This window comes from Chelon labrosus, assembly GCF_963514085.1.
Source record: "Chelon labrosus genome assembly, chromosome: 12".
Classification (NCBI taxonomy): Eukaryota; Metazoa; Chordata; class Actinopteri; order Mugiliformes; family Mugilidae; genus Chelon; species Chelon labrosus.
Genome location: NC_140345.1, coordinates 964,804 through 977,410, shown reverse-complemented (window position 1 = coordinate 977,410; position 12,607 = coordinate 964,804). Strand labels below are relative to the sequence as shown.

The window sequence follows — 12,607 nt, the reverse complement described above, 5'->3', positions numbered from 1 at the left end:
CCCCACCCATCCGCCGTTAAGGCTGTTTTCTCAAAGGTAAAAAAGATGGCCACCAGAGGTCAGGTCCAAGTCCAAAATAAATTGCCTTCTTTCCTGAGGCTCAGCCATTTTAATAGTACAGATTTATTGTGCTGTGCTTTTTGGAGGGCGATCATATGTATGTGGTCAGTAGCGCGTATGCAGTCTGTGACCCAGCCTCCCTCTCACGTTACACCCTATTTATAACATCCCCTCCACCGGCTCCCCTCGTTCTGCAGTTCCTAGGAACCTCCTTCTGCTCCCAGCCTCGAGCTCCAGTCCCCTGTTCCTCCTGACATCTGAGAGGCTCTGCTGCAGCTTATCCTGGGCTAACTGTTTATCCTGTACAGCCTGGCAACTGGCCGCATACTCCGGATTACCACAGGACAGCCACTTCAAAACTAATTTTACTTTCTAACTATTTGATCTTTCTAACTGAAGAGAAAAGTTTTGAGGTGGTCGAGGGGAGAAGGGAAGCATCTTGGATATGTGCTTGTGATCATTTAGTAACTTTACCCCTTTCGCTCGCCCTTCTCACCTTTCCTGGAGGGCCGTGTGTGTTTGCACACGATGGATCACACTTTGTTCGGCTGCCTGCGGAGCCCCCACGCCCCGGCACAGGCCCTGCATCCCGCCTTCACCCAGTCTCCCCTCACTCTCCACGGACGCTCGGACCACATCTCCTACCCTGACCTGGCCTCTTCCTCGTCCTCCTCTTCCACCTCTTCGCCATCTCCTTGCATCATCTCCAGCTACCAGGGTGATGACAGCTTATTCCCAGGGCAGCACCACCACCACCACCCTCACCCCCACCGTGGCCACCTGCCCTCCCAGCAGCATCACCACCCACCTCAGCACCATGCATCTTGGCATATTCCACAGATGCCCTCACCTGGCAGTAGTACGCGCCACAGTCTTTGCCACCCGCACTCTCACTCGTCCCATGACAATGGGCCCACACCTCCAGACCTGGGCCACCCTGGAGGGCCCAGTATGTGTGCCAGCACCCCAAGTCTGGGCAACGGCAGCACCCCTACAGGGGCCTCCTGTGTTCCTGCAGACTTTGGCAGACAGACTGTGTCACCTGCTGAGGCCGAGAAGAGAAACGGAAAAAGAAAAAGTGACAGTTCAGGTAAGAGGAGTTGAAAGAGTTTTTTAAGAGAGGGGAACAATTCTAAAGATGTAGATTTTATTCCTCACACAGTTTTATCTGTTTTTTCATAAATATTATGAAACATGCTGTTTTTGTCACATTGCACAGACAAAAGACTTAATGTAAAATTCTTTTGGTAAGATAAACATTATCACATAAATATCTGCATTTTAAAAAATTCCAAGTCGAGCTCAAGAATAACACAAACATCTGCACACGTCGCTCTAAATCACTCAACAGCACGTCTGTTGAGAATACTCCAGCTCCAATAGAAAAACAGAAAACTGTCTGAGAAGCAGTTTGTAGGTGTCGGCTGACAGAAAGGCTGCAGGCAGCAGGCAGGCTGAAGCGTGGAGCAAAAGGCCACATCATAACTGTTTGGGCACATCTGACTACTGGCATGTTTTGTTTAAAAACCACATCTGTTTTTTGCGACAATCTTCAGAGGGCAGAGAATGAGGCGCACGGTAAAGAATTAATGTCATGGATTGTAAAAGACTACATTGGCACCTCACGCTGCACTAAACATATGACAGACGCAGGAGTTTCAGGCTTTACCCACGTCTGTTTGTTGTAGCTGAAGTAAATCACAGGTTTGCTGAACTAAAATGAAAGACCGGGAAATAGATTTCAGCATGTTGCATTTAACAAAATTAGTGTTAACCTAGCAATATTCCTTCTTAGCAATAATAATTTTTGACACTGATTATAAATTTTAATATCCTGTAGAAACATGCATGTGTTGGCCTAAAAGTACTTAAAAAACCAGTGAGACCAATTTGAAAGATTTAAATATTTATATATACAGTATGTAGTCAACTGTGTAAAGTTCCCAAGCGCTATGAGCTTTAAGGCTCTTTTTTTCCAATAGTAAATTTGTGACTGCAGTTAAACGGCTGCAATTGTTCTGACCTTAATCTCTTAAAAAACATCCTTAAATTATGCATGTGTACGTACACTTTTTATTGTCCCTAAATATGGACATGCTCATGCGATTGATCAATTATAAATATTGGGAAGCATGGACAACTATAAAAAACATATTTCTTTGCACATTCTCTTAAGAAATCCTTCTTCTGAGACTGCACTCAAATAGATAACACCTCCCCAATGACCCGCAGAACATTTCCAACCTGCCATCACCACAATAATCAATCACAGCTTGACGAACCGCTGGGGGTTGGGTTGAGTTGGGAACGTGATATTAGTGCGAGTTTCCAGGGAAAGTGCGCTCCCTGTTCTCTCAGTCCATTTGAGGATTGCGGGCTTTCTTGCACCCTTTTAAAGCCCGTATTTGTAACTGCAGAGCATCATTTGCACTTGACCGATGATATTCTCCACACGTGATTAGTTAGAATTAGGATGCTGGTCATCACCTCTGAGATTGTCTATTAGGTTTGACAGGCTAGCGGAGCCTGCAATTTACAGCTGGTTTATAGTGTTCACGTTTGAAAATATAAGACGATTAACTCTTGTTTGGCTTTGATGAATACACAATGAAACACAACTGGAAACATTTAGTTAATAATCCATTTTACTCATTGATTTATCACAGATGTGACAGTTACATGTGCAGATAAATGAAAGATTCCTGCAACATTAAATATAATAAGATTACATGACAATGTTTTTCAAAGCCTAACGTTCAGTTATATTGTTTGCTTTGTGCTAATTGTCCAATTATCCACCTGTAAAATGTCGCAACAGTATATTATAGCCACTAATTCAACACACTACCTCCTATTTCCTTCCCTCTTTTGTCAAATCACTGAGAATCCGAGCCTTCTGCCTCCAAATCCCCTGCCACAACATTACCTGCCTACTTATTACATGTGCCGTGCATTCTCCCCACGCTAACACCAATCACGCTGATTATCAGGGCTAACTAGGTTGCTGACTCAATCAGCTGTCTAAATAGCAGACCCGCTGCCTGTTGCATGAGATAGAGCTCTGATTAGGTTTCGCCATCTGGACCAGAAACTTGAGTGAAACCCGAATTTAGAATTTAGGAAAAAAAAATAATAATAAAATAACAAAACCAGAAGGCTCATTTCCATGCCTCTACTCGAGTATGAAGCATCTCGGCTTTCTGTGTCTAATACCCAGTTGTGTTTGTTTCCTCGAGGAAGGCCGCAGGGAGGGCTAATGAGATGAGTCAGGGTGTCTGGTTTCTGGGTAACCTGCTCACTGCTTAGTTTCTGGGTCATATGTGCATAGCACTGTCATGGGAGCGGTTGTTCTTTAAAAAGTTACTAGATTTTCTGTCCGGAACAATAAAAGGTGCTTCAAATCTTATTTTGTTGAGGCAGTGTTGTAAAAAGGAGTGAGACGACGACTGCTTGTCACTGGCAACAGACTTTTCCTTGAAAAAGCTCTAGAAAAACACTGCGGATGTGTTCGTGCATTTGACTTTCACAACTTTCATTGAGGTGAAAACGTTTCCAGCATGAAAAAAAATAAATAAATTAAAATCAGTAGTTTCTTTTTAACTGTCATTTCTTACGTTATATTTGAAAGGGCCCCTCCCGCGCTGAGTTCATATGGGAACCCTAAACGGCATGCTCTGTCTGGGCGCGTGTAATTTTTTCATATTATTCCTCCTTTTTTGTGGAGAGATGAAAGTTACGGCGGGGACCTAATTGCTGTGGTGTAGTGGCTGTGTCATAAAAGCCTGCCGCGCGTTTTAACTCTAGGCCTGCTGGTCTGATGCAGCTGGCTGTGTAATACTTTTATTTGTCTTTACACAATGTCTGAGTTCACGAGAGAGAGAGAGAGCAGATGATGGCCCGTTTCAATCAGCCACACACAGTTTGGAGCGCCGGCTTTTGAAATTACTAGGTGGGAAAAGCCGGGGGGGGGGGGGGGTCAAGTTGCAGGTCAAGCAATGATCTGTTTCATTTCATAAAATCCTTGTGGGAATTGTTGCTGTTTTAAATCAGTTTGGTTCGTCCTTGGCTCTTAGAGTGCCTACAAATATAACTTTTGTAGAGCAGTTTCAGTTTACCCCGCATCTTCTCTGCAGCCCCAAGGGAGTTATTTTGCACTGAAAAATATCCACGTAATTAGAAGGAGGATTCTCTTTATGACAGAAAAACAGCAGGGGTCCCTGTGGGGAGAAATCTTAGTTGAGGAGATAGTTTCTTCTTGTACGTGGCTCCACTTTGTGAGCCTGGCTCTGGGCTCGCTTACTATTTACAGTTTGGCTTGACGCAGGCCTGCTGGATTAACACACGCTACGGAACAGGACCGCAGATGAATTAGCGTGCAATCGCTGCTGCCTTCAAGTGCAATGTACAACTGAAGCATGTCCAACGGAGAAACCACAAAAAAGCTGCTCACAATAGGAACGTTTGGGAGGGCAAATGAACCGTATGTGTTTTCTTTGGAAAGTTTGTGGAAAGACCAAAACAAAATGTATTTTTCCTGGTTGATGAACTAAAGTGGAGACAACACGAACTGGGGGATTTTTACTTTTCTCCAGGAAGTGATGCAAATACTTGAATTACCGCATGCAGAATGTTTCTTGATACATTTGCCTGCAGCTTCACATCTTTTAGAAACATCAATCTTACATTATATGGACCAAACTGATTGTTTTGGTCCATATTAAAAAAGATAAAGTTGTAGCAGTAGATTTCGTGAAGACAAATTAAATCCATGTTGGCAGTGTAAGAGCCAGCCGATTGTAATAGCACAGCTGCCGCAGTCAGACACACATGTGTTGCTGCACATGAGTCCTTCCAGCCACTTAAAGTATTCATAAACAATGAGTGAACAATAAAATGTGACTGACAGCTCTCATTGTTTCTCTTACTTTGCCTCCTTTCCTCCCCTGCTGCCTCGCACCTGCCACATAACGCCAGTGCCTTATTTTTATTTTTGTTGCGTATAAATCTGTCCTGAGCAGCAACAGAAACCTGTGTGGTGTTTGGTTTCAGAGTCCCAGGACGGAAATTACAAGTCAGACGTGAGCAGCAAGCCCAGGAAGGAGAGGACGGCGTTCACCAAGGAGCAAATCCGAGAGCTGGAGGCCGAGTTCGCCCACCACAACTACCTAACCAGGCTAAGGCGCTACGAGATCGCCGTCAACCTTGACCTCACTGAAAGACAAGTATGTACCTACCCATCGCTGTTGTGCTTCCCCCTGGGTTTAAACCATTACTGAAGTCCCTCATTAGCACATTAATGCCATGTTGTGAAAACAGAGGCGGCCTCGGGACGACGACAAGGCTTTTCGGCCTGCTACTGTGTTTTTGTAACTTCGTATGAGGGCTATTGTGCTCCAGATGTGGCTGTGTGTCTACAATATTCCAGATGTTCCTGTCTATTCTTTCAGGCGGGCCACGGTTGAAGCGGGGAGACGGGGCCGAAGGAAGTGCTGTCTAGCAAGTCGCTTCCTCTCTCCCACTTACCCCTGCAAGCACAAATTGGTCTCAGAGCGTGGGCCGCTTGCTGTAAAAAATGCAGGCACATGAAATAAATAACAGGAGACAAATGGTTGGGGGAAGGAAACGGCGTACAGCCTGTTGTTGTATGACACCCGTTTGGAAGCAGTAACTCACACGTAGTTGACACCTTGCCAGTGATATTTTGTACAGTGATACAGTGTAGATGGAATGTAAAGTGAAGTGTAGAGTTTCAGGTGATGCCCCGAATGTAAGTCAGAATAATAAGATCCCAAAGATATGTATGTTTGTACAGCTTTATATGCCATGCTAAATTAGAAAATAATAACAACTGCACAGATGGACTGAGCATTAATCCTCTGAAGCACAATAATAACGCCGCAGACCTTCAAAAGAAAGGTGTAGCCAGTCACGTCGGCGTTAACTCCATTTCATTTAGGTCCCTGCTTTTTATTGTACACGCTGGTTCAGTGGCAAGGCTTACAGGGACAGAGCCAGCCTGTTATTACATATAAACATGTCCGCCATGAAAGAAAAGTCAAATGAAGTGAAATGACAGTGTGGTTGCGATGATATATAAATAAACAAACCAGATTTTAATTTAATAAATGCTGATTTTAAACATTACAAACAAAGGGTGCTGTGGCAAATTTGAAGTTTGCTGGCTGTGAAGAAAAGTCTTAAACTGTCCAGTAACAGCTATTTTTCTCTAAAAACATTGCCTAAATTGTGAAATCAAACTGTCACTGATCTACAAATATCAGCTGGGTTTCAATTCTCAAGGAAGACATGAACGCTAAAATTTACAATGTCCATTGTACTAAGGAGCGTTACACAGAAGTGTCTATGAAGAAAAAAAAATGCATTTCCCAGATAATAAAAATGCCTGCAGGTGTGTTTATATATATATATATATATATATATATATATATATATATATATATATATATATATATATATATATATATATATATGTGTGTGTGTGTGTGTGTGTGTTAGTTCTATTACTGTTTCTCGTCAAACTGCAGAATCTTCTTTTCTCTTCAACGGGCCACCAAGCACACTGTGTTCTTGCCACCATAATTCCACTTCAGCTTTCTCCCAGACCACCACCATTAATCTTTCTGTGGCTTTAAACGGCATAAAATGTGCGTGAAATTTCTTCTTCAGCTCGTGCAGCATACATTGTGTGTGACCTCAGTTTTGTCTGGGAAAATATACAGCGGGAGATAGTGAAGTAAATATTGGCAATGGACTTGATTTATGCTACGTGAGCTGTTTGGAGAAATCTGATTGATGTTTTATGTCTTGGTAGGCTGCGAAAACTGGAATACTGTAAGAGTTGGCAGCAGTGGAGCTTCATGCTCAAAACTCAACATGTTTGGCTGAAAAGTTAACGTGCTTTTAGACATATTCCTGAATTTAAAGATTTTTTCAATTCAATTTTATTTAAATAGCGTCAATAACAATACAAATTGTCTCAAGACGCTTTACAAAATCTGAAACCTGGCCTGAAACCCTCAGAGCAAGCCTGAAGGCAACGGTGGCAAGGAAAAACTCCCTTTTAACAGGAAGAAACCTTGAGCAGAACCCAGCTCATATGCAGGGACCCATCTGCCTAAGGCCAGCCGGATAGAGACTGAAAAGAGAGCAAAGAACAGCCAGAAAAATGAGATAAACATACATCTGTCATAGATATATACATCTGACTAAAACATACATGTAGCATCTGATGATCATGCAAATACAAGATATATTTGAGTGTAGAAAGTAGAGACGAACTGAAATGTAATAAAAATACTGTAAAAAAACAAATGAATCTAGTTGTCAGGATTGTTTGACGTACAAGCCAAATCACACTAATTATTAGTCACTGTCAGAAGGGAGTTTTTTTTTTTTTTTTTTAAGTTTCATGGTGTTGAAATGTGTTGAGTGACCCAGTAGTGCTGCATGAAGGCTTAAAAAATGTTTCAAACATTTTGATCAGCACTAATGCTAACTTATCTAACGCTTAGGTCAGGAGTCTTTGCTGCAGTGTGTTAACCGAGTGCCACTATACGTGTAGTGTCTCAGTGAATCAGTCTGTGTGAGCTGGTAGGACCTGAGAATAACAACATGTCTGGGTTAGGGCCATAAATAAATTATCCTCTGCTGCAGTTCTCGCCTCTCTCCTGCTTTAAGAAAAGGCCTCGAGGCTTGTAAAGAATCTGAGGTGATACTCAGCACGGCACACGCCCCCGTCGTTTAAGACAAACGTTTATGCTGTCAACTAACTTACTGACCAAGTGACTGCTCGGTCCCCTCGGCATGACACTCCCCAAAAATAAATCCACCCCACCCTGCGTGGCAAGGGACGAGCTAGGCCTCCTACCTTCTCCCCCTCCTTTCAGGCGCATGTGTCGACACTCAGGGAGCCTCTGCTGCTACTTGACGTGTAAACCGTTTTAAGCAACAGCTTAATCATCAGTCTGAGAGACGTAAATACGGTTGAGGTTGTTGAGTCAGGGAAAAACAGGAAGACGCCAAGTGACAGATGGAGTAGTATATCCACATATAACTGGGCCATCTTTAAGAGAAAGTTGCTTGTAATTGATTATTTTTGTGACTGTTTGTGACTGAATGTGACATGTTATGTCTATTTAACCCTATAGGTGAAGGTTTGGTTCCAGAACAGGAGGATGAAGTGGAAAAGAGTGAAAGGCGGCCAGCAGGGGGCGGCAGCACGGGAGAAAGAACTGGTCAATGTGAAAAAGGGGACACTGCTGCCGTCCGAGTTCTCTGGCATTGCAGCGCTCCACCATTCGACGGACTCCTTAGCCAATGAAGACAGTCACGACAGCGACCAGAGCTCCGAGCACGCTCAGTTATGATGCACACACACCCATCCCCGCCCCCTCAGAGTATGGGCCCCACCATGATGTATATTAGAAAATAGAGTTGTCATGCAGGCAAAATGTAAATTTCAAGCACAAGAAGGATGGTGAATTATTGTGCCATTGGTTAAAAATGTCCTGAAATATGCAAAAGAAAAAGATGAAATGTGATGTCTTAATGGTAAAAGTTTCTGAAGATTAAAGCACATTTTGGAAATCATATTTTGATAAACTGTTAACATTCCATGTTATGTGCATTGAAAGAAGCAAGCTAAGGATTTGATTTGCACTGTTGAACTTACAGTCTGCACCTCAATCGGTTTCTACTGTACAAAATGTAAATTGCGATGTAATTGATCAAATTGAGTGCCCGGAAATCTAATTTGCTTAGCTAATATAAATGATCTGTAAATAATTCTCAGTATTGTCTTACCTTAACAATAAACCTATACCCAGACTCATCAGCTCACTCAGTAATCAACACTGACAGTTGTTTAGCTGACACTTTTCTGCCTGGAGATGACATTTTCCAAACAAATCTGAAACCTGAAATAAGTGTTTTATTAACCTTTCAGGGACAGTTGCAAACTGAATAAAATTTAACCAGTGATAAAGTGTTTCTTTTTTCCATCTGTGCAGCCATCCATCCATATATGCATCCAGGGTGATAAATGTGTGTTCCACAAAGTGAAGCTCAAATAAATTAAACACTGTAAAGAGTGTAGAAAGCGGGTGATATGGGTGCATGCTAAATTCACCTTTTCCTGAGGGTGGCGAGCAGATTCCTCCCAAGGCCTGAGAAAACCCTGAAAAGATGAGATTCTGTTGCAAAATCCAGTTGAAATGAATTTCACGACTTGATCTCATCTTTCACCACATTGTGATGGTGCATTCTAATTTCTTGGAAAGACACCTCATGAGGCATTTGAGATATTTTTTTCTTCTTTCCACTCAAAAGAAACCCACAGAATGAATATGATTCTTTTTTTTTTTTTTTTTTAGCTCTTACTAAATGCAAAGTCTCAAATATGGAGAACAACTCTTTCATGGGCCTTAAGTTCTAACATATGGACAGTGCCCGATTAGAAATGAACATAAATGTAATTATATTCAAGTTTATGTCACAGCACACTCACTTCTAAATATGTTCTCACAACTTCAGCTGCAGAGGCCAACATCTGGATGCTGCATTTAAAACAAATAAAATTAAGTAGATTTTCTTGGAAACTAACTGTTCTACTTTAAATTGCCTCTCGATTTCTTTACCACTTGGCCACTGTCAGACAGTCTATTTTATTAATACTGTATACAGCTTCCCTGGCTGAAGTGCCTTGACTTGAACGAGTTTTCTGAGCTCCCCCTGCTCCGAGTGTGTACAACTGCATCGATGAAATGCATTAGAGAAATTTACATATACATTATTACAATACCCCGCGACCCTTAACAGGACTACGCGGGTATAGAAGATGAATGAATGAATGAATTATTACAATAACAATGTTTTAATAATGAACTAATTGATACAGTATTGTTACAATGTTACATTCAGTTTTGTCCAGAAATAATCAAATCCAAAGTTGGTCACTGGCATTTATTGCTATTATGTGAGTTCTGTATACAAACAATATGTCCAGTTTGACCAAGCATCTAATTAGAAAATGTTTCTGTATGCTGCTACCTCACAATTCTGAAGGAGCAGCAGTGCACTACCAGACAGCTCTGCCCGGTGGTCACTCTTCCAAAGACGCATAATTATATGGTAGTTGTATCGGCCCATGGGTAGATGTGTGTCCACAATGCAATCAGGCTGAGACCACCCTTTCTGTTCTTGTGTGGAATGCGGTTGTTCCAGCCAGAATGAACCAACCTGTGGGAAAAATGCTCCCAGTTTCAGAACAACAACTTTGGTGTGAAAAGCACCCTAAATGACAACAATACTCGAGGTAATATGAAAATAGACCTGTGGAAAATCTACCTGAACCCAATGACCCGATCTAAATTGTCACTGACCCTAACAAAACCAGAATGAATCAATTGTCCTCAGACTAATCGAATTAGGTGGGACCTTGTTTTTCTTCAGTGAAATGGATCAGTAGCCAGTTCACAGTCTTGAGTTACAGGGACACTTGAATAAAGTGAAAATGACTCATTGAAACTAAATGCTTGACATTTTTGGCAAATATGGAAATGGTATCTGGTGGACATAATATAGTATTAATAATACGAAAGAACAAAATTAAAAAAAATGGTACTACGTCCATATCTGTCTGTTAAATTTTGGTCTGCAGACAGGAAACTTGGTTTAACATAAAGACTGAAAACTAGCTAGCCAGTCTGTGTCCTGTGGTTACAACGTCCACTTACTGTGCTACCTCTGTACATGGAAGGCACAGTTCCAGGAGCCAAAGGGGTCAGGAGCCTCTGTTTGAAGTAACTTCTGCCAGTCAATTAAATCCAGTCAATGATCAAGAATCACACAAAGTCTATGAGAATTGGGCCGTTTTGCTCTTATATGTAAAGGTCGATCTTTTGGGTCTGTGCCCAGAAGTCTTATAATCCATACATGGGTTTACAGCATATTTGAAGCTTGTATGAAGTGTTTGTTGTTCACTTACACAACATTTCCCATTTGTGCAAATGTGATAATTTTCTCTGATTGTGGCCATGCAGGGAAAACTTCAGGATGTCACTGGTTACAACTAAATGCAATGCTGCCTTCAAATGTTAATACTCCATATGAATAGCCTACTCTTGATGTATTAGCTTGCTAACTCTTAGCCTCAGTGACTTCTAATCACCAACAGTTGCCCAGCAGTGGTTTTCTCAGTATATTTACGGCATTTAACAAGTCAATAATCCCAGTGTTGCTTGTATTTATCAAAAATAACAAAGTACTGAATTGTTATTCAGGGTTTATTGATAATGAAACTTATTGTTTCATTAAGTGCAGCCCAAGTAGCAAATAGTGGTCGGCGGATCGATCCAAATATCGATAATATCGATGCTTGGATGGATGGTATTGATACTGATCGATACCAGTGTAATGAGATCAATACTTAAGTTTCAGTTTCTCTCTTGTATGACTGCAGTGGTTTCATTAAAGAGGTGACCTGACTGTGTTTATCTAAATGCTGCTGCTGTCACAGGAGGGAGAGAAATGTTGTCTTATTTTTGTATTGCATTGTACCTCCTAAACATACATGCTACTTGAAAACACAAACAATCCTGTACACTTTTATTTAAGAAAAAAATCCAGAAAGAAGTGCAATGAGGGGAGGGATTTAGTTGTATAATTGTATTGTAGTTTCTGAACACTCTGCCTGAAAAATAATTTGTTTTCATTTGTTTTCAAGTGACGATTTTGTGTTTTTATTGTATTAAGTATTATTTAAGTATTTTCTATTTACTTATAAACTTTGCCCAAATTCTCCACTGGATTTTGACTAATTAATAATAAAAAGGCAAATCTCAAAAATACTTTAAGTTCATGAAAATGAATTCAGATTTAAATTGATGATGCATCCACCTTTATAATTAAAAAGTATGGATATCGGCGATACAGGCCCTGTATTTACTTGGTACTGGATCGATACAAAATCTAGTGGTATCTCACAACACTAGTATCAACAGTAACTTGTTAACTGGGAGGAGCTTCAGTGTCAAGGGAAGAAGGAAAATGAGAATCTATTAAAATGTAAGTCACATCAACAATGAAATTGGACATGCATGGTGCTTTTGTCTTACCATGCCCAAATATATTGATCTTACAACTATGAAAAGGGGGGAAAAGCTGCAAATACTCTCACTGGTGCACCTGGAACTGGTTTGTGTTTGAAAGTTTTGTTTGAAAAATTACATAAAAACAAACTGTATTCAAAAATGTCAGTGTTAAATACTCAGATGTACTCTCAGGAACCAATTTAAATACAGAATCAACAAAAAGTGAGTGACAGTGTGTGAGCATGGACAGATGAATACTTGGACTTTGGCAGGCCAAGAAACTCTCCATGCTGTAAGACAGCCTGACCTATGAGCCTGACAGCAGTCTGCACGAACTCTCAAACTCTCGCGAGATAAAGTGACACGGAATGCGAGGAAAGTGTCCTCCTGACCATATGTAAACAAGCGTCTTTGATACGGGTATTAACGGGTAAACG

The 12,607-nt window shown here is 41.2% G+C and overlaps 1 protein-coding gene across 1 annotated transcript; it reads left to right on the top strand.

Moving 5' to 3' along the window:
* The first annotated feature begins 495 nt into the window (after positions 1–495).
* meox2a (mesenchyme homeobox 2a) lies at positions 496–9,164 on the top strand. Its single transcript, XM_084556679.1, has 3 exons — positions 496–1,150; positions 5,110–5,282; positions 8,229–9,164. The coding sequence occupies exons 1-3, from the start codon at positions 589–591 to the stop codon at positions 8,445–8,447; spliced, it is 954 nt and encodes a 317-aa protein (XP_084412805.1). The 5' UTR covers positions 496–588; the 3' UTR covers positions 8,448–9,164.
* The last annotated feature ends 3,443 nt before the right edge of the window (positions 9,165–12,607 follow it).

Bases quoted from the DNA above. Each gene is read 5' to 3' on its own strand.
- meox2a (XM_084556679.1), top strand. From the start codon at position 589: ATGGATCACACTTTGTTCGGCTGCCTGCGGAGCCCCCACGCCCCGGCA. The intron at 1,151-5,109 runs GTAAGAGGAGTT...GTTTGGTTTCAG, and splicing joins AAGAAAAAGTGACAGTTCAG to AGTCCCAGGACGGAAATTAC. The intron at 5,283-8,228 runs GTATGTACCTAC...TTAACCCTATAG, and splicing joins TTGACCTCACTGAAAGACAA to GTGAAGGTTTGGTTCCAGAA.